Genomic DNA, 22,245 nt, shown 5'->3' with positions numbered 1-22,245 from the left:
TAAGCCCACGAGCTCACTGCTGCCACCTCACGAGCCCACCTCCCCGGCATCTCATGAGCCCACAAGCCCGCTGCTGGCACCTCACAAGCCCACGACTGGCACCCCAAGAGCCCACTGCTGTCATCCCACAAATCCACCCTGACATCCCGTGAGCCCATTAGCCCACAGCTGGCACCCCACAAGCCCAGCCCTGGCAACCCAGCGAAGCCGATGCCCCGGCTGTGGTAGAGCCGGCATCGGCACCAGTTCCCGTCCTCGGGGACGTAGAGCTGCATTTTATCTGGCTGACAGCGCTCTCGGGAACACTTCGGCTTTTAAGGCCAAGCTCTCTCATGCCAGCGGGAACACAGCCGGAGTAGCCCTGCGGCCGCCCCTGCCCCGGCCCCTTCTCTGCGGCTGCCCAAGGGGAGGGCAGGGACACCGTGAGCAGGGCAGGGACTCCCACGGGGAGGGCAGGGACCCTGTCCCCGCTGCCCGGGGCACCCGGAGCTGATTAGGGTGAGAGGGGTCATCGCCTTCTCAGAGGGTACTGAGACACCCAGCACTGCAGGAATGTCCTTGGCCGCAATGATGGGAAAGGGAAACGCGAGGGACAGGAATGCTGATGCTCGTCCAGCATTTGGGGGGTTTTCTCCGATCCTACTGGCCGGGGGGGCCTCAGCCCCAGCCCGCTGGTCTGATCCGTGGTCGGGCCGTGCAGGCAGGTGCCCGGCTCCGCTGCGGGAGTGGATGCGATCGCGCACTGCCGCCCCCTTTCCCTCCCCCGCGTCCTCCCGTCGCTCCCCCGCCCCGAGGCAGCTCCTCCTCATCCTCCTCGTCCCCGTTCCCTGTGTTCATCCCGGTTCTCCCCGCGCGCACTTGCGGAGCCGCAGCCGGGAGCGCCGCGCAGCCGCCGGTAGGTGCGGGGCGGGGGTGGGCAGCGGCGGGATCCGCACCCGGGACGAGGCGGGCGGCGGGGCTGAGCCCACGGGGGTCTCTGAAAGCCCCACGGGAGACTCACACGAACCCCTCGGATCCCCATGCATGCTCTGCCAGCTCCACGGATCCCCACTGGCAGCTCTGGGATCGCCAGGGCATGCTCGTACATGCTGCACCGAGCCCTACGGGATGCTCTGGGTTCCCCATGGGATGCTCTGCGAGCCCTATGGATCCCCATGGGAGGCTATAGGATCCTCACAGGATGCTCATATATGCCCCATGGATCCCTAAGGGTTGCTCTGCCACCCCCACGGATCCTCATGTGATGCTCTGCCAGCCCGATGGGGTGTTCTAACACACTCACAGATCCCAACTGGATGCTCTGCCAGCCCAACGGGATGCTTTAACACCCTCACGGATCCCTATGGGATCCTCTGCCACCCCCACGGAGCCTCACAGGATGCTCGGGTTCCCCATGGGATGCTCTGCCAGCCCCATGGACCTGCACAGGAGTCTCTGGGATCCCCACGGGATGCTAGTACATGCCACATGGATCCCCAGGAAGTGCTCTGCCACTCTCACAGATGCCCATGTGATGCTCTGCCAGCCCCATGGATCCCCATGGGATGCTTGGAGTGAGGGGGCAGAGGGAGGTTCCAGAGCACAGGTGTGGGGTGGGTAGTGGGGAGGCAGCAGGTCCCTTCTCCAGGGACAGTTTTAAGGAGTCAGTGTGCTGCTCCCCCCAACTGGGACAAACCCCCTCAAGCCCTGCAGGTGCCCCCAGACCCCGGGAGATAGGAGTGGTTCCGCAGCCAGGAGCATCATTCCAAATAACACTTTCCAAATTACTGCAAATTCACCTAAAGCTTCGGCCAGAAGCAGAAGCCCAGATCAGAATTTAAATTGAAATATACATGTAACAGACATACAATAAACTAAAAACATTTTAAATGGCAAAACACAATATTTGGACCATTAAAATAACCAAACAAACTAAAAAACCCCAAACAAACAGGAATGATATAGTGCAGTGACACAGCACTATAAATGGTTCATTTTTGATGCAAAAAAACCAAAATAAAGTCGCAGAACCATAGAAGGGTTTGGGGAAACCACAGTTTCTCTGGACAATTAAGGGTGATTGGGGATGCTCCATCCCTGGAAGTGTTCAAGGTCAGGTTGGGTGGGGTTTGGAGCAACCTGAAGGTGTCCCTGCCCATGGCAGGGAGTTGGAACTGGATGATCTTGAAGGTTCCTTCCAACTCAAACCTTCTAGGTTTTATAGCTGAAATAACACTACTGCAGCAATTATCCTGATGGGCCTGTCAGCCCTGACTCCTCATCACCACCATGCTCCAAGCTGTGAACTGTTCTCTCAGCCAAACCAAAGATGCCAAATATAAAGACAAATCGCTGCAAGGCTCGAATCGCCCTGGCTGGGGGTGCGGGTGGTGTCAGGGCTGAGCCTCCTCACCCCCCCAGGGTTACATGTCCCCACTGCCACTTTCCGCCACCTGCAGCCTCTTGGTCCCTTTGGGCCATTTAGCAAAGAGGAAACTCCCTGATAGAGCAACAGCTCCCCATCCCTGCTTTGCTGAGGGTCCGGGGTGCCGTGGGGCTTCTGCTCTGGAGCTGAGTGTGCAGCTGATCAGGAGTAAGGGCAAGGAGCTGTAGCCAGCTGCATGATGAGCTGCCTCAGCTGGGAGGAAGATCAGGGTCTCAGGAGTGGGAGGAAGGCCAGGGTAATTTAGGGAGCTTGGGAGGAAAAGTTTATCCCCTGGGCTGGGGTGGAGCTGGGAATGAAAGTTTATCCAAAGTTCTATCCAAAACTCTATGCAGAGTTCTAGGTCTGGCTGGGGACCTCGGCAGACCCGAACTCTGTCCAGCCCAAATCCAAAGTCTGTGTTCCTGCACATCTCGAGCCCAGAAATCAGAGGAAGTTGGGCTGACTTGGTGTGCAAGGAGAACAATTGGACATTGTGCTGCCTTATCGCCACTGAGCCCTGTCCAGGCCCAAGGAACCGATTAAACTTTAGACCCCTCTGCACAGACCTTCCCGTATGTCTCATGTGCCTCTTTGACCTCTCACCCCTTTCCATCCTCCTCTTTTTTTTGGTCTCTGCCTTTCCTTTGGCCTCCCTCTTTATTTTGGCCTCCTGCCCTTTTCAGCTTCTGCATTTCTTTCCCCCTCCCACCCTTTCTTGGCCCTCTACCTTTTTGCAGCCTCTATTTTTTCTGGCCTCATTTTCTCTTCTGGTCAATCTTTTTTTCCTCTCGCACTCCTCTACTTTTTTTTCTCCCCAACCTTCTTTGTGACTCCACTTCTTTTGCAGGCTTCTTCTCATCTTTAGCCTCCATTTCTCTTTCAGTCTTCCTTGCTTACTCCATCTCCAATCTTTTTTGGCCTCAAAACACATTAGCACTTGTACTATATCTTCCAACTCTTTCAGTAAATATTCCCTAAAGGAAAATGTATATTCCAGGGAGGTAAACCCTGTCCTGACCTAATGGGCTGCCCCTGAGTACCAGCACATCTCCCTCCTGGGCACAGCAGGCACTGACTCACGGCTGGGGCATTTTTAGGAATCCTGCGTACATTGTCTGCCAGTGCAGAGCTGTCAGGGATTATTGTGAGGGCTGGAGGCCTGCCTTTCAAATAGAAATCTCACAATAGAAATCTCTTTGCAGAAGAATTTTTTGAAAACCCGTTCAGCAAGAGAGAATGAGACACTATGGCTTTGTCACAGTCTCTGCTGTGGATGCAGGAATCCTCCCTCTCCCCCTTTGTTTTAGAAAGGTGCCTGACTTGGTGTTTCTCAGCAATGGCAGTTCCTATTTTTTCCCCTCGTTTCCAACATTGGTGTCTGTTGGTTTAAAGAACCAAAGCAAACACTGAAGCACAGAGCAGCCACAGCAGCAGTCAGTGACTTGCAGGTTTTATATTCCTCAGATTCTGTTGGTGTTTAACAGGGAAGGTGGCACTGCCCACCAAGAGACAGGGACTCGTGCCTCATGCCTGGGTCACAGGCAGCCGTAGCCTCCAGCCCAGGGAGGAGGCAGAGGCAGGTCTGTAGCATGCAGAGCACCCGGCACCTGCAGGTGACAAAATTCTGGCTGTCACAAGCCTTGCTTTCCTCTCTAAAAGCTTGCTAAGGAAAAGAGTATAATAAAATGCTTCACTTCTGAATGTGGCAGACCCTCACAGTGCCAGGGTTAATATTTGGGAATTCTCTTGGGAAAGGACCCCCCTTTCCCCTGCTGTTTGTGCTGACCCAAATCCCCAAACCCATTCCCTTGCCCAGAGTACACACTGGACCAAGAAGGCTGCCCAGGGATGGACCAAGCAGAGATCCCATAGACAGCACCCAAGCCCAGGGTACTTGAGCCTGGCAGCTAACTCTGAGGAAAAAGATCAGAAAAGAGGCAGAAAAAGGTTTGCCGCGGGAAGTGTTTCACAGGGTGCAGAAGCTGGGCTGGCTGCTGTGCCCAGGGTGCCACTGACTCACAGGGTGACATCTAAAACCCTTTTGTCCCCTACAGACTCCTTTCAGAACTGTTGTCTGCTGTGAGGCTTTGCCCTTTGCCCACAACGGTCTGGACACACAGTTCACACATGACTCACAATCCACTTGCACTCACAAAGTCTGTCCTTGCTCCTGGCTCTTAATTTAGATCTGTGCCTCAAGAGCTGAAATCTCAGATCTTTCCTTCCCACATCTCTGGGGTTGGTAAATCCGCCTGTCCCACCTGCAGACCACCCTTGCCAGCTCTCACCTGTGCAGGGACATTATTTCTGCAGAATCATAGAATGACAGAATCATTCAGGTGGGAAAAGCCCTCTAAGATCATCAAGTCCAGCCATTCCCCCAGCACTGCCAAGGGCACCCCTAAGCCCATGTCCCCAAGTGCCACATCTACACATCTGTCAATCCCTCCAAGGTGGAGCCAGCCCGGCAGTGACCCATGTGCAGGGTCATGGTCCTGCACCCCCACGAAGGATGCAGGTCCCACCGGACACTCCCAGCCCAGGGGGCCAGGCAGGCAGCTCGCCCAGCCTGCAAGCCCACCTTGGGGGCACAGTCACCCTCACCTGCTCAGGGTGGCCCCCAATTGCACACTGAGCTGTCTGACCCGTGCTCAGTCACAGAACAAGAGCAGGAATGGGAGCTGATTCCCTCCTTCACTCTCATCCCTGTTGCTGTGGTGGACAGGAGGGGGAGATCTTTACCATGACAAAACCTGCTTTGTGCATCCAAAGATGAACTCCAGATCCCAGCTGTTTGCATACTCCAGACTCTCTGCACGCCATAAAGCCTGTGAAAATTATGCTGATCATGGGAGCTCAGTGCTGGATAACCCAGCTGCTTCCTGCCCATCTCCCTGCCACATGCTGCCTGCGGCAGTCACTGAGGGCACAACCTTCTGCATCCCTGCACCATCCAAGCAAAAGATGGAGCACCATCCACCCCTCCACACGTTTCCAAATCCCCCAGACATGGCACAGGGCCATCCCTGTATCTGTGACTGGTAGATCCCAAGGATGTCCTGCTTTTACCTAATCCAGTTATGTTTTTCCCCAGAGAGGTTCCTCGTTTCCCCCAGAGAGATCCACTGCTATTTCTCCAACACCTGCACACCCCCACAGGGCACGTGGGTGTTGTACACAAAACTACTCAACTGGGTACATTTTCCACTAGAATTTCTACCTCCTTTTGTACTTAAGTCTCAATTACAGGTCAAATCTTGGACATAAAATACAAGTATTTCACATCAAATAAAACACTCTCCCCTCCCCTTGCTTAATATTCCCATTGTTGCAGGGTGTTCACAAAAGCTTCCGACTGATGGGAAGAGTTTACTGGCTGCCAGATTCCAAAAAGGGATTTTGGAGTTTACACCTAACTTGGTGTGGGTGTGATCTTTACCAGGTGCACATATGTACGTGTTCACAAACCACAGCTGGGGGATGCTCACTGACTCCCTGGGGATCCTGCATCCCACTGTGGGGCTGAATGTGCAGCTCACGGCTGAGAAAAATGTAAAAACTCATTGGGGTCCTGGTGACGGCACTCCCAGCTGGGCAGGGGGCACAGCAACAACTGTTCCCCAAACTGCCTGGTCGTCCCAAAGATTTTGGTTTAGTTTGGGGCTTTTTTCCCCACTTAGACAATTCAGGGCATCTTTCTGCCTCGATCATTGTGAGCATCACAGCAGAGAAGTTGTGGCTGCCCCATCCCTGGAAGTGTTCAAGGTGGGGGTTTGGAGCAACCTGGTCTAGTGGAAGGTGTCCCTGCCCATGTCAGGGGGGGTGGAATGAGATAACTTGGAAGTCTCTTCCAACCCAAATCATTCTGTGATTCTCTGATCCTTGGCTGCATCCCTGTGGGCCAGCCTGACCCCCAGCTTTCCCCTAAACCAGCTGTGGAAACACTGGGCACAACAAACATCCCGATGTCTTTAGACTGCCCACTCAGGAGCTGTAAATAGCCAGTGTGGGTGTCACCTCTGGGGCTGAGGTTCAGCAGGTAGTTAAAATTGCAGCCTTCTCTCCTGCACCATGCTCTTTGTGGTGGTTTGTTGTTTACAGAGATGAGAAAGGGTAGAAGAGACTTCAAAATATATCCCCTTCCCTCTGAGGACTCTGTAATGGAAACCTGTGGCAGCATCCAAGGCAGGGCACTATTTGCCTTGGAGCAGTGTGGAAGTACTGCCTGCTGTCACACAGCCTGTGGTCACAGATGTCACGGCAAGGACCAAATAGGTGCCCATCTCTATACAGACACAGGTGCCTCGGTGTGTCCCTGTCTGGGACAGGAGGACCAGAATTAGGGCTGTACCTTCCACCAAGGTCTGGCAGGTCCTGGTGTGTGACTCATACTCCTTTCTAGGCTGGAGATGAGGGTGACAAACATAGAGCTCAGTGCCCGTGGCCTCCAGAACCACCCACTACTGGAACTGAGAATTCCCCATATTTTGCCTAAAGACCACGAGTCTCTACAGACTCTATAGACCATAAGAGGTGGAGATGCCCAGCTGCTCTCCCTAGTTTACTCCAGTGGCTACTTATCCACACTAATTATTCCAGGTTTTTTGCTAACCCACTCATTTGCATTGAACAAGATTCAGCTCTGAGCTTGCCTTGCTCTGATCTTTCATCTGAAATGCCCCTTGCATGCTCTTATGCACTGCAGCTTTCCGCTGGAAAGCATTTTCTCCAGTCCCAAAGTCATGCAGATAAGAAAATTATTATTTATTGGAGGATTTTCCTGGTAATAGCAATTATTATCTCAAGCTTTTATTGCACTGTTAAGTTATTGAGCAACAGTGTGCACAGGAAAACACAGCCCAAGCTCCTTACTCATACAGCTTGGAGGAAAAAAAAACCAGGAGGTAGCATCCATGGGTACTAGACACTGAATTTAAAATAAGGTATTGAGCAACAGAATTAAGAACAGGATTCTTCCAGCCAGTCTTACTTAGAAGTTAACAAGAGCAGCTGTACAGCCCTTACACAAACATTGCAGGATGAGCATCATTAACTCCCTGCACATTATCATAGTAAATCACTGCTGAGCTTATGGTGAACCCAGGAACCAAGTGATTTTCCTTGGAACAACCCAGACCGAGACTCTGCTGAAGGAAGTTGGATTTCTGAGCGATGATATGTCTACTGATGGTTAACCACGAGGATGGATGTGGGGTTTCACTTGGCCTGGAGATGAAACCCTGGATTCCATCATCCTCTACTTCTTTGGGGAAGGACACGGTATAAAGGCTGAACCCAAACTCAAATCCCAGTTTTGAAGCTGGAGCCAACCCTCAGCTGGGCTTGGCCACCCTTCAGATGGCCAGCTGCAGGAAGTGCTGCCTGACACCGCATGAGCATTCCTCCTTTTTGCTCCTAATTCCATCCTCATGAGTATAAGCAACAGCACACGGAGGTGTCGGACCCGTCTGAGCGCCGAGGGGTTGGCGAGGGCTCGCGGCTGACGGAGGGTGACCCAGAGACTCAGTGACCAGGCACGTACCTGAACGGGGCATCGGCAGGAGGCTTGGCTTGGGGTGGGACTGGAGGGCTCAGACAGGACGTGGTACAACAGGAGAACCAGATCACCCCTTGGATTAAGAGTATTGCATAGAGGGAAGTTTTGGGGCTAGAGTCTGACATTTGCTGTCATCTGTCCATCCTTCTGTCCGTCCATCCGTGGGCGCACAGGGCAGCCACACCTGCAGGGCCAGCCCAGACAGGACAGTCAGGGCTTTGTGGTCTGACACTGTGCCCAGTGTCCTGCACTGACACCGGGGGTGGGTGGCAGGGGGATGGTGGCATTTAAAAGCCCTGTGAAGTGTCACCCAGCTTAACATCCCTCCTGCCTGCTGGGAACTGAGTGGTGGGTTCTGGGCAGGGCGTGGGTTGGGACCCCACTGCAGGGACCCCAACTGTTTGGAGCTCCCCAGCCTAAGGGCTGCTGAGCAGGAGCCAAGGGGCACGTTGAGTGCCCCCTGCCCCCAGGGGCTTCCTACCTCATCACAAAATATTACAACCAACAACTGATAAGGTGTTACAGCATCTCCTGTGGTTTCCCCTCCCTCCAGACACTTTTCCCTGGGAAGCCAAGCACAGGCAGACCCAAGGAGGAAAGGTGCCCACGGCCCTGCCCTTAACCAAGATAGCAAACACCCAAAACAAGGTACCTGCACCTGGTGTGTCGTCCCTGGGTCCTTGGCAGCTTTGGCAGCACAGAGCCACCCTCCTTGGGTGGCAGAGATGAGACCACAACGATGGTGTAACTCACGGCACATGTCAGTGGCTGCTCCCCGTCAGTTCCATGTGCCAGAATGAGGTGCTAGGAGGCAGCAAAGCACAGAAGGAGGGATAACGTTTTACAATGGTCTCAGCACAAGCCTGCAAGAGGGAAAGGGCACTTTTAAAGGGCAGACAGCACCTGCCATCTCCTGGAGGAAGGAGGAACCCTGGGAGTTTCTCCACTAATTGCCTTTTGTAACTAGGACACCTGTTGCAGTGTAGCAGAGCCAGACACGCCCTCGGCAAATCCCCTAGGATGAGGTGGGAAGCACTGGGTGTAGCTGGGCTGCTCCCAGCTGTCACCTCCTGCCAGTTTCCTGCACAGTGGTCACAGTCACAGCCACGGCGGCAGTGCCGGCCCTGGCAGCCCAGCCCTGGACAGCAATCTCTGCTCAGACCCTGGTCTGAGGGAGGACCAATACCAGCATTCACAGGGGAGCCACAGCCACCCCTCCTCATAACTGAGCAATGGCATTGCCTCTTCTGGAGGTGTCCCCTCATCCTCTGGGAGCTGCACATCCTCCAGCCCATCCTTGGCTGGAGGGACTGAGCTTTGGCAATTCTCTGTCCAGTGTGTTCTTTCAATCCAGCAGGTCCCACGCATCCGGCTTGCACTGGGAGTCTGGGCTTAAATCCCCAACATGAGGTGGTGGGATTTGTGTCTGCAGCCAGTGCTGCTCGTCTACGTGTCCGTGCTCTCGGTCTGAATCCAGACAGAACAGAGGGGCAAGATCTTCCTGGCAAAGCTCCTGCTCCCAGGCTGGATTGACTCCTGGAGCTGGAACTGCAATTAAGTTAATCACCGGATTGCAAAGGGCCGTGGGTGGGGAGGTGGGAGAGGCGGGAAGGTAATTAGAAAGTGGGTCATCTCTTGGTTTTCCTGTCTCCCCACAGACACCACCAGTTTGCTGGGATGTTGTACTGGCTGTCCCAGTGTGAGGCAGCATCTGGGGTGTCCCGGGCTCACAGCCCTGCATAAGTCACACCAGGCTCCAAGGCAGGATACAGGGCTTTCCCCTGGGCATCCCTACAGGCACAGGATTTTCTCCCTTCACCTGGGATGGGTTGACCCCTGTCCCTATCTCCCAGGCAGGATGCCACCTTTACCTAATCTATCTTTACCATGATGCTCCTGGTGTTTGCCATCAGCCATTAGTGACACAAACTCAGTAAAATGCTAAAAGTTTCACTCCTACCTGTTTGACCTGCCACAAATCCAGTGTGACCTGAGTGGAATGACCGTGTTTCCTGGTAGAAAGCAGGAGATGATGACAGCAGGCATTAGTTAAATTGATTTCTACACTTTTGGTCACACTTCATGCAACATATTCCACTTCCAAAGGGCAAAACCTGGCTGATAAATATTTCATTGAGCAGTTAATCACATTGCTAGAGATAAAATCACCTGGCCATAAGCAAGACCAGAAACGAGCCAATGCATTCTGCTGATACACACAAAACAATCTATTACATATTTATTATATGCTTTGCCTAATCATTTATTAAGTCACTCTTAGAGGATGCATAGTCCAAGGAATTTAAGTCGTGCCTTGCACCACCAGCCCTTGGGATGGGAACACCAGACCTACCATGCTGCCTCTCCTACAGCAACCAGAGCACGAGGAAACCTCTGCCTGGTCTCTAATCTTTTCCTGGGTGAGGAAATCTATCCCATGCAGTGGATCTCTAAAACTTATGATTAATAAAATCATTGTTTATCCAAGAGATGTTTATTCCACATGCCCAGGTGTTCTCAGATTGCCCCAAAGCCGTAATGGGCAGCCCATAGGCTGCTTTGGGAACCCTCAGGACAGACAGTGGGTGGAGGAAAGCCATAGCCTGAATTCCTTAAAAATATTCTACCTGTTGTAAGTGCTTTTGATTCCCATATGAAGTGTCTGAACTGCCTGAGAAGTTACTGTTCTATCCAGGTGGCTGTAGTCAGAAGTGGGAATGGGAAAGGAGCCTATCAGGAGGTGTTGCTGTCTGATCCCAGCTGAGTCACATACCCTGGTAGAAACAGGATTTCTACTTTAATGGATAAAATAACACTTTCCAAAGTAAACCAACTGGAGTGTTTTCACTGAACTCACCAGAGCTGGGTTCAGGGGATGCTGATCTCGTTAGCTGAACCTTAGGAGACTCCTGGATTTAGCAGTCTCTCATCTCTCTGGAGTACTCCTTGGAGTTCTCTGCATGATCTTTAGCTGATCATCTAAATGACAATTGTGATTAACTGCACTCTTCATCACTGTAGCCACACAGAGACCATTCAGAACATTTCTTTCCAGCCCCATATAAAGGCTTGTGTCCAAAGCCAAGGACAAGTATTTGAGTCGACCTCCAATCCTGGTTTAACCCAGTATGTGTTAACTTCTGCTTTCCTCCACATAGTAGCCAGGTATTTTATATCTAAGGAAAAAAGACAGGCTCACCTTAGTTGGCCACCTCCTAGTTTGAATCTTTGCTGGCTACTTAATTGGTGCCACAGGACCCATAGAAGAGCCACAAAAGTTCCTGGCAATCCAGACTTGCAAAAAACTTTTGGACCATTAGCAATCCTCCAAGTTGCCATCAACACCACCTTTGTCATGCAAGCAAACGAGACAGCAGTGCTATCTAGTGAAATCTGCATCGACTTTAAAACAGGAAGGGAAAACGACCCCACTCCTTTTCCATGGCTCCCAGCCTGCGCTGTTATTTCAGAGCTCACACGCCCATTATTGGCAGCACAACCAGCCCTCGATGCTCAGACTCGGATGCTTGCAGAGTTTGGGATTTCACATCAAAGCCACTGGTTTGGCCAGTGATAAAGTTTGGAACCAAAGCCAAACTTCTCAGAATTTCACAGCTATTCCGGTCCCACGCCGGGCTCATCTCCCCTCAGTGCTGCAAGGAGCAGGCACGCGGCAGCGCTCCAGCCACCACAGCTCAGCAGGACCTGGATCAAATGAACATTCGGATTTAACTCTCTTTTTAAGTCCATTTTGTCCTTTAGAAGGCTATTTCTGATCCTTTGGGGTGCTGACATCTCCTTACAGAAGAAAGAGCTGGGTGCCATCAGGCACCCTGGTGGGACCCCTTGCCCCCTTGTGCCACAGACAGAGCTGGGGCTGCCCTGGAGCAGGTGCCCTGGGTCCAGCTCCCAGTGATTCATTCTCTGTGGGGGTTTTCTCTTAGCACAGCACAGGAAAACTGTTACACAGAGGTGGAGGAAAGAGGAGCCACAAACACAGCTGGTCTTGAACAAACACTGTCCAACTCAGCTCCAGCTCACTGTCCTAGTGCGGCCGGCGGGGTCAGTGCTCAGCAGCAGCAATCTCCTACAGCAATCTCCTCTTGGAATATTTTCCTTTCTCCGTGGGGCACCAAATAATTGCTGGAGTGTGGTGTCTCTCAGCTTTGCTTCTTGGAGAGAGTGCTCTGTTCTGCTTTGAGCTATTTAATAGCACTGTTGGGCTTCTACCCAAAGAAATAAGGCCCTTTGTGTTGTCTTTGGTTCAGGTTCTCTCTCTCACTCGTGCTTTTTAATTCCCATAAAAACCTAACATGTTCCTGCCAAAAGTGTAATTGTAGGACCATGAGTGGTGGTGTGTGTAGAGGAACGACTCCGTGGTCATAAAGTATGAGAAGAGCGATAGTATTTAGCACAGAGAGACAACAAGAGTGGAAAAGTGTTCATTCAGCTTTTCTGTGGTAGTTAAGGCAGCTGTGAGCACTGGAGTCATTCTAAAAATAGCAGAAAAACCTTAAAGGAAATAAGTAATGATGAAGAAGCTGATCTGGTCAAGCCACCCAGAGATGCCCTCAGACCTTCAGGTGACCATGGGGAGAATCCAGCCCATTCCTTGCTGCTGCTGGCTGCAGGGTTTGCTGAGATCCTGATCGGAGCTCTTGGATCTGGGGTATTTCTTTCTCATTACCATCCATCATCAACCCAAGAGACTTCTGAGTGCCTTTTGCACTCAGATAAAGGTTCAAGAAAAGCTTTGGTTCCAGGAAATTACACAACGCTGCTATCTTGATTAATGCTCAGTAACACACCAGAGCCCTGTGGGCTGCATTGGGTGACTTAGAGGCTTTCCTTCAGAGAAGGAGTTGGCAAGAAAAACTGAACTACTGCATGGAAAGTACAATCTCTTGACAGGAAAATAAATTTAGGGACCAAACACTCCGAGAAATACCTGATTCACCTGACAATGGTGTTAAAAAAGGATTTTGAGTTTGTATTTGGCTGCTTTGAAAACCATTAGGAGCTCTTGTGTGTTGATTCACCAATCTCAGGGAAGGGGGGGGCTGGCCCATGTTATCACTCCAGAGAGCACTTCCCTAAATCCTGATCTGTGTTGAGCGGGGTATCTGAGAGCAAGGAATGAAGTCTGTGTGTGAAGCAAAGCTGGTGCAATGGCCGGGAGTGCTTTCAGCAACAGCCATACAGTCTGTATGTCCAAGGTTTCAGCTTTTAGCAATCCAACTTGTAAACGTTTTTATCCTCTGCAGGCTTCTGGGATCTATTTCAATAACAAGTTTCCCCTTCTTGCAGCTGCATTTGCAGATTTAATTACTAAAGAGTTTAGGGCCAAATGTTTAGAGATACTATGTATATATACGTGTGTGTGTGTGCGTGTGTATTGCAGAGAGGTGCCGTCCTTAATATCTCCCAGGGCACTCAAAGCACCACAGCAAACCCACACAGTGTGGTACTGGCTGCATCCCAATGTACCAGTAGCACATCTCAGTGCTAAAGAGACATTTTTACAATCTATAAACACATATAAACAGTGACTATAAAATATTTTCCATAATCCGGCTATGGGAATACATGACATTTAAAGTAATTTCCTGTATCTAGATTTATTCTGTGGCATGTCTTTTTCTGTTCATAAATCCACTTCTCTCTAAGCACTATAGAACTCTGCATAGGAAAGACAGAATGAATTCACGTGAGATTTTAAATGTAGGCTAGAACGTGAATGTACCTGGAATGTGTGTGGGACTCTAGTCATCTCCCATGTCACCTCCTGATGGCACAGCTGTGAGGGCAGTTCTCACCCTCAGACATCCACAGCATCTTCCTCTTATCAATCTGATGCCTTCAGGTTTTTGCACAGTGTCTGCTGAAACATGGATCATGACCATACAGTCTCCTGCAAAATGAGGTTTCAATATGATCTTCCACTAGACCAGATTGCTCTAATCCCTGTCCAACCTGGCCTTGAACACTTCCAGGGACGGGGCAGCCACAGCTTCTCTGGGCAACCTGTGCCAGGGAAGAATTTCTTCTCAATATCCAATCTAACCCTGCCTCTGTCAGTGGGAAGTCATTCCCCCTTGTCCTGTCACTCCAGACCCTTGTCAAGTTCCTCTCCAGCTCTCCTATAGCCCCTTTAAACACCGGAATGCTTCTGGTATATTCGTGGCATAATCTAGACTCACAGTTCTTGGTTTTCATATGGTCTTAATCACTGTCTGGGTAATCCTCGGACTCACCCCCAGGCAGTGAACAGTCCTGCCCCCTGCTCATCTCCCACCACGTCTAATGTGTGTTCTGACCTTTTCCATGTGTGTGTTCCTGGGCCAGGTGAGCCACTGAGTGCCAAGATATGAGCAATATTTACTACCTGGCATGCAGTGGGTGTTGCAATTCCTGGTCATAATTGTGTTTGAGAGTCATAATAGTGGAGAAAGTTATTACCTGGGCTCCCTTCCCGCCTCTTGTGGGTTCCAATCAGACACTGGGTGTTTTTCAAATTGGTTTTTGAGTGTATAATTTTAGTACATACGTCAATAGAAAGCAGAACAAAAACAGAATTCACTATGATAAAATTAAAAGGACAGAGTCCCTCCCAGTGAGGAGACAGCCCCCCGCCACCTCCCACGCTGGAGGAGCATCACCTTTGTGTCACTTTGTGTCACTTTGTGTCACTGCCGGAGCCATCACCGCTGTGAATCACCTGCCCTGCAGCCAGCCCAGGGACCAGCAGGGACCCCCGGGCTCCCCCCCTTCCCTTTAAAGCCCAGGAGCAGCAGCGTGTGCCCAGCACTTGGTGCCACCCTTGCTGCCACATCTCTTGCAGCTCGGCTGTGGGAGAGGCTGCGGGATGGCCGAGGGAGAAATCACCACCTTCACTGCCCTGACCGAGAAGTTCAACCTGCCCCCGGGGAACTACAAGAAACCCAAACTCCTGTACTGCAGCAACGGGGGCCACTTCCTACGGATCCTCCCGGATGGCACAGTGGATGGGACCAGGGACCGAAGCGACGAGCACAGTAAGCAAACCCTATGGGTCTTCTTGGTGACCTCCTTGCTCCTATGATTTCATCAGCTAGGATGGGGGCAGCTGGGGAAGACGGGCACTGGACCAAGGTTTCTTTAATCCTGGTGGTAACACACCTTCCAGGAGTCACACATCTATAGCCCATAGGCAGAGCAGGGGAGGCAAAGTACATGTGATATAAAAGTACAGATATAAAGTACATAAATAGATATATGAAGTATTCAATCTGACACTGGTCATTACCTCATGAAAGGCAGGCAGACACAGGGGAGGCAGCAATGACACAGCAGGGCTGGGTCGCACAGGGAGCTGGCAGAAAGGGCTTAGGGCAGCCTGGCATCCCACACACAAAGCTATCACTTGGAATTCTGTGCTATCTCTGCATTTGCATCTGTTTGCCACAGCAATTTAACAGGTCACCCATGGCCAGGGTCTCATCTCACCTGTCCCCATCCCTGCAGTCGGTGATGTTGGTGGCCCCATGGGACTTTGGGGACCTGCTGCTGGGAGGAACTGCCCCCGCAGATGCCACCATTTGTCCTACCAAGGAGTCATTGGGAAGTTTTATGCTTTTTGAGCTCTTGCACTGCCAAAAACTCTTCAGCGGGTTTTTTTAACCCGATGCCCAGGAGAGCTGGACCAGCCACACAGCAAAGTTCCCGGGGGCTCTGTGGGGCAGCAGGACCAGGCTCTTCCCTTTGGCTGTCAGCAGAAACCTCTGGGTACACCATATCCTGAACATTTACTGGAATATGACTGGGATCTGCCAGGCTCCTATCCGATTAGAAGGAAGGGCTGGGAGGAGCCAAGTCAGCTTTTATTTACTTTAAACTGCAAGCACACGTGGCTTTTCCCCAAACTTAACCTTTCCTCTCACTATTGTTGTTTTAATGACAGGCAGTTTATAGTCTAATTACAAACACTGTCTCCCATCACTTGCCCAGCACAAGTGCTGGGGGATGGATGAGGATGAGTCTCCTGAGGCTGGATGAACACAGAGTGGGGCTCCAGCCTCCAGCTGGGTATGAACCCAGCACATAACCCTGCTCAAACTCCTGGGAGAGACAGCCAGGACAATGACCCAAAGGATCTTCAGGAGACAGGACCAGGCTCACAAGACCCACAAGGAGAGGTCATATGAGCTTAGCCAGTGTCTCTGCAGCATTTTCCAGAGGTTTTGCTGGAGTCTGAAGGGGAGGTCACAGTCAAGATGGCATCTCCTGGAACATGCGGAGCTACCAAGGCCTTGAGCATCCAGCTTCTGCACCCCAGCATGGCATGGATGCTGCCACACAGCCCAGACTCTTTCCCTCCGGAAAAACAAATCCATCACCTGGGAGTGAGCTGTTCCCCACAGCCACATCGCACACACGGGCAGCGAGTGCAGGCAGGTCCTGCACCCCAGCATGCTCACACCTCCCCGGCTACTGGCCTGGGGCCACGTGTTTGAAAACCTCTGCCAGAAAGGAACCTCCTGTAAATGATCTCATAAACTTGGATATAGGAATGTACTAATATTTACAGAGGAAACTCCTGGAAGGGCTGCATGCCAGCAGAGCAGCCCTGCCACGAGGTGCCCTGCTCTGAGCACCAGCAGCTGCCCACGGTCCTGTCCCTGTGCCTGGGAAATGCCGGAGCTGCTCAGCACCATCCCCTGGCGTGCAAGAGGAGCAGCCCAGACCGTGACCAGCACCATGGGATACTGCTCACCCAGCTGGGACAAGCACCTGCCAGCCCCAGGGAGGGACAAGACATGGGAACACCCACAGCTCATTGGGAAGCCAATGGACACAGAGGCATTATAGTCTGCATTGATGCTCTGCAAACTGCCCAAGCTCATTTTGCTCCTGACAAATATCAAAAATTCTTATTTTTACCTTGAATGGCCTTGCCAGGTGCTAGCCCTGGAATCAGGGAGGATCTCTAAGGAGTGCAGGAGTCCCTCCAAGCCCTTGTCATTCAGGCCGATGTCAGGATTCCCTCCCCGCATCCTTTGTTGTTGTGTGTGGGTATCCCAAGCTTGCACTGTGAAATGGGAAGAAAACTTACCAGGACATTGCAGACCACTTGGGATGAAGCTTGTTTCCACAAACAGCCTTATTTTTCCTGTTTCATCCCATTACTTCATGGAAGGAAATCAGGCCTGTAAAAGGACACAAGAAGCACAAGCTCCTTCCTCCGAACCCACCATTCTCCCTTCCTCTATGGCTGAAGACCTCAATGTCCCTATCGGCAGCCGGAGGATTCTCATTCGCCTCTCTCAGAGACAGCTTTTAGGACAGTATCATCATTTTCATCCCATTCCCCCCTTTCCCCCTGGATTGCTCTTGGGGCTGCAGCACCACAGCAAATGTAGGTGGGCTGGGGCTTTCCCACTGCAGATTCCCAGCCTAAACCAGGCATGCACTTGGGACCGTGTATTCCTGCAAATCTGCACCCACACCATTTCCTAATTAGCCATCATTTACTAAGCAAGAAATGCAAAAAAAGAAGGAATTATAGCAAAGATTTCACTGGGAAGAGTGTTCTGCCAGGCCAAGAGGTAACATTGCCTTTTAACTCATCTAAATAATGATAAATAAATTAAATATAAACAGGAAGGAAGGAACTGGAGCCGAGGCATCCGTTCATACTTCATTCAAACCAATCTAAATATTGCTGTCATAAATCTCATGAAAAAAAACTGTCTAGGAGATGGGAATGATCGCTTGGAAGAGCTGGAATTTGCAAGTCACACTGACTACAGCCACAGAGCCACAGCCTCCACACACACTGGTGGGGCTTTTAATGGCTCTGGCTGCAGCATTCCTGCCCACCCATGAGAGCCCCGTGGGCTCCTCCCTGAACACACAGCACTGGGGAACTGTCCTCCCAAGGCTTCTCTCCAACTAAACAGCCTTTTCCTGATAAATACATTAAACAAATACTTGACCCAAGTTTTAATCACTTTCCAAGACTCCTGTAATCAGCAAAGTAAGGAAAAAAGAAACCAGACAAATGGAAAGTTTAAAGCTGCTGGGTGAGGTACAGGATGCTGAGTAGAGCAGGATGCTGCAGCTCCCGGCTCACTTCCCTCAGCACAGGACCAGAAAAGAGCTTTTTTTGCCCTGGAGTTTCTAGCTGCAGTCCAGCATCGGGAATGGGGATGGAATCTGGTGTCCAGCGGCTGCAGGGCCTGAGGCAGCTCCCATCGCTCCCACCCAGGCTGTGCCCTGGCAGACCCAGGTCCTGCTTCAGCATCAAATCCATGTTAGCATTGCACATTCAGAAAATCTAAGGTGTGACTACCTACAGGAGGTATTTTTTTAAGATGAAGATCAGCCTTTGCCATTTCTCCACTCTCCACCTACAATGCCCTGAATAAATCCAGCCACAGTGCACGGCTGGATGGGACACGCTGGATCAGGAGTTTGCAGTGCAGGCATCTGCACTCTGCCCATTGCTGGTTTAGCTCTCAAAATACTTCTTCATATGTCACTCCTTAAGTGTCTTGTCAAACCACATGAGAAATTTGTAAATTAGAGCCAGAATTAAAACCCCAATCTCCTGTGTCCCATTCCAGCATCGTAACCAAAAGGCTGCCCTTCCTTTGATGTAAAATAAGGGGAAAATTGGTCTTTGGTTCCTAAAGGATGGCTGTGGGGTTTCTTTGAAGGAGAGGGTACAAGGAGACACTTCTATTACACACTGTACTGTTTCCTATAAACACTTTATAAGCCAGGCTTTGGAACAAAACACCCTGCTAACCTTCCTAGCAGCTATTTTTTTCCCCTTTTCCTATTTTGCTTTTAATGTTGTTGTTATTGTTTCATTTTTACTTCCAGTCCAGCTCCAACTGAGTGCAGAAAGCGTGGGAGTGGTGTACATAAAGAGCACCCAGTCGGGGCAGTACCTGGCCATGGACACCAATGGGCTGCTCTACGGCTCGGTAAGTGGGAGGATCCCGTGGGACCAGACACAGAGAGGGCTTGAGGTTTGCAGAAATCTCATAGCTCTGAGTAATGCAAACCACAGGCAATAATTAGGCTCTGTTTGTGATTCTGGCAGCTGGACAGTCGCTCTGCATCTGGCTTTATTTTGGGGAGAAATAAATAAATAACCAAATATCGCCATTACTGCCCTGCCTCCAACAAATATTGGATTTCCTATCTGACACTTGATAAATACTGTGTTTCATACCTGGAGCAGCAGCTGCTCTGCAGCCCTTCAGCAGCTGACAGCTGGTCTAGTGGAAGGGGGATGGAATGAGATGATCTTTAAGGTCCCTTCCAACCCAAACTATTCTGTGGATTTGTGCTCTGAGCCTGTAGCTGCCACCCCACATCTTAGTGCCAGAGCAGGAGCCAGGGCCAGGACCAGCTGATGGATCATGGGGCCGGACTCCATCACTGCTGAATAAAATGCCCAGGCCGTGGACATGATGCTGCAGGAGTGGCCCAGGGGACAAAATCAAGGCTACTTACCTCCATGCTTTAATATGAGCTTTACTGGGGCATGGAGATCTCGGAGGTGGGTCTTTAGCTGGGATTACCACGTTAGGAACACACGCCCCCATCCCCATGGCATCACCCCGGCTCACTGTCGTTCCCCTGGGTTCTCTTTCAGCAGTTACTGGGTGAGGAGTGCCTGTTCCTGGAAAGGGTCGAAGAAAACCATTATAACACGTACATCTCCAAAAAGCATGCGGATAAGAACTGGTTTGTGGGTCTGAAGAAGAATGGGAACAGCAAGCTGGGGCCGCGGACTCACTATGGCCAGAAGGCGATTCTCTTCCTCCCACTGCCCGTCTCGGCTGACTAAGCCCCATCCCAGAAGCTCAGAGATGACCCCAAATACCAAAACCCAACTGCTGCCGCCTCCTTAGAGCTCGTTAGAGCTCCGAGCTTTAGGTCAAGGCTTTACCAAAACTAGCCAAAGCAGAGCTCCTCAGCTCTGCACAAAGCTTTGCAGAGATGAGGGGAAGAGTCCTGACACCCTCCCAAGGGCCACCAGCCCCCCTGGCTCCCCCTGCCCCCCACTGTCTGCTGTTGTGTGCCATGACCACACTGCAGCTCCTGGGGACAGGCACCCAGAAACCTGCCCAAAGGGCACCCCAAGGTCACCCCAGTTACCAGAGAAGTGCATGCTTTGTGTCCCCAGGCATTCTAAGGCAAAACCCTCCTGGATACTGTGTATTAATGTATTTATCTATCTAAGTATGCAGCTTCTAACGTGCCCTCAAACAATCTCATATTGGACCATCAGTCCTGTTATCCAAGGCCAGCCTGGTGAATGCTGGCCAATATCCTTGGTGTGTTAAGCTGAACAAGCAGGCAAAGCTCCAGTCCCAGACCTTGGCCTCCCTCACAACACCAGTAGTGCTGTATTTCATGTACCTACCATATATTATTAGTATTTATTTATCAAGTAAGTATGTCTCTTCTACAATCTGTTCATAGGTAATTCCAGGCACCAAAGCCCCTTGATGCTGTCCCAGTGAGGAAGGGGCAGTGGCAGTCAGTGACTGGTGTGAAGGTGTGATGCACAGCAGGAAGATGCTGCATGACAGTGGCAGCACATCGCACCCATTCCCAGGGGTATTCCCCCCACTGCTCTGGTGTCTGGCTACATGGGGCTCTAAAAATTCCACTGGAGCCCCTTGATGACTCCCAAACCCTGTGGAAAGCTGTTTCTCCTCACCTGGCATGATGCAGCTCAAGAGCAGCTCAAGAGCCACTCCTGCCATGTGAGAGCATCACAGGAGCACCAAGCTGCCACAGTGTACCCAGAGCATCCACAGCTTCTCTGGAAAACCTGTGCCAGGGCCTCACCACCCTCACAGGGAGGAATTTCTCCCTAATATCTAATCTAAATCTACTCTTCTTCAGTTTAAAGCCATTCTCCCTTGATTTATCCTGCCATCATGGACAGGGACAAGAAGTGCTCCCTGCTCCCGACAAACCCAGATCAACCATCTCTACACAAGAGAGGAATAAAGAGCACTCTGCCTTGCATATTTCTGCAACAGCAATTAGTCACTAATTACTGCACTTCTGCACTTGCTGGCTCTGAAACCTTCTCCCCAGCACTGATAGCATCACAGGTAATCCCAGTGCTCCTGGGCAAACAGGGAGCTGGCATAGGAATGGCAGAGCCGTGGCTGTGAAGGAGCCTGCACCAACTCCTTGCACCTTCTCATTGCCATGGCCCTTCAGTGCTGCTTCTCACCTGTGGGATCCATGTGGAAATCGAGTGGAAAGGTGAATTTTGCTAATCCTGCAGGTACCAGCTGCTCCTCTTGTCTTCTACACAGCAACATTCCTGTACAGCTGCCCAAAGGGAGGGCAGATGGGTGGTCTTGGAAGTATTTACTCTGTGCACACCGAATGCTTGAGGGACCACAAACATAAATTTTCAGTTTTTACTTAGAATTCCCAACAGCCAAAAAGGCACATTTTTAATATATATATTTCTACATACCAACTAAAACATTTCAATTAGAAGAAAACAATAATACTTACAAAAAATCTACTCTGCATTATTGCCTTCCCCCCTCAAAAAGATTAGGCACAGCAGTGGGATAACTTTGGAGTTTTTCAGTATCCCTGTGTCCCAGGTAAGCCTGAACAGGCAAACACCTGTGATTTGCAGTGTTGCCTTATTTTCACATCTAAGCCCATTAATATAACTCACACCAGAGCAGATACAGCTCCCTGCAACCTTTCAGCTGGCAAGCACTACCCCATGGAGGTGTCTTCATCATCCTCATGGGTTCCCTCATCCTACATCTGCAGGGACATGGATCCCTCAACAGGCTGGACCCCTCCACCTCTGGCATCAGTGCTGCTCTGAACTTCTAATCGCTTCACTGCAGTGGATAAGAGTTGAGAAGTACCTGACAGTGCCCGGTAAGGACAGAATATCTGCCAAAATCCTGGATTTCAGCCAACAAGCTGCAGGGGGAGAAAGGCCAAGAGAGGGACCCAAACACTACTGATGGCCCTGGCTCAGCTGCTATCACAGGTCCAGCACGATATTCCTACGGCAAACAAAAAGCTGGGCAAGACAGAGCGATGTGGAAGACTGACAACATCAACACTCTTCTTAAACACCGTGGTTGCTTTCCCTGTGAAAGTCCAGGCTGTCACTCAAGTCAAGAAGTGAATGAATGCATGAGCGGGAGATGCAGGTTTCTAATTAAACTGGAAAGTTGGAACGTGTAATGCCGGATTTAGCTGTGCTGTCTTGCAACACCTCATTAAC

The 22,245-nt window shown here is 51.0% G+C and overlaps 1 protein-coding gene and 1 long non-coding RNA gene across 2 annotated transcripts in view; one reads left to right on the top strand and one right to left on the bottom strand.

Moving 5' to 3' along the window:
• LOC113986747 overlaps positions 1-22,245 on the bottom strand; it is a 47,333-nt gene that overhangs the window by 3,436 nt on the left and 21,652 nt on the right. Inside the window, exons 6-11 of the long non-coding RNA XR_003540266.2 lie at positions 21,211-21,371; positions 19,467-19,635; positions 17,053-17,146; positions 10,819-13,872; positions 9,922-9,973; positions 7,947-8,824 (exon numbers count right to left, since the gene is read on the bottom strand). This is a non-coding gene — a long non-coding RNA (uncharacterized LOC113986747). The remainder of the gene's footprint in view (positions 1-7,946; positions 8,825-9,921; positions 9,974-10,818; positions 13,873-17,052; positions 17,147-19,466; positions 19,636-21,210; positions 21,372-22,245) is intronic.
• Positions 802-22,202, top strand: FGF1 (fibroblast growth factor 1). The gene is made up of 4 exons (XM_027718726.2): positions 802-895; positions 14,803-14,995; positions 18,828-18,931; positions 19,609-22,202. Exons 2-4 carry the CDS (start codon positions 14,827-14,829, stop codon positions 19,801-19,803), a joined length of 468 nt encoding a protein of 155 aa, XP_027574527.1. The 5' UTR covers positions 802-895; positions 14,803-14,826; the 3' UTR covers positions 19,804-22,202.

The sequence above is a fragment of the Pipra filicauda genome, unplaced genomic scaffold (assembly GCF_003945595.2).
Source record: "Pipra filicauda isolate LSUMZ 115617 unplaced genomic scaffold, ASM394559v2 scaffold3_size10097308_pilon, whole genome shotgun sequence".
Taxonomy (NCBI): Eukaryota; Metazoa; Chordata; class Aves; order Passeriformes; family Pipridae; genus Pipra; species Pipra filicauda.
Note: the sequence above shows the minus strand (reverse complement) of the source record. Positions and strands in the feature narration are given on the sequence as shown.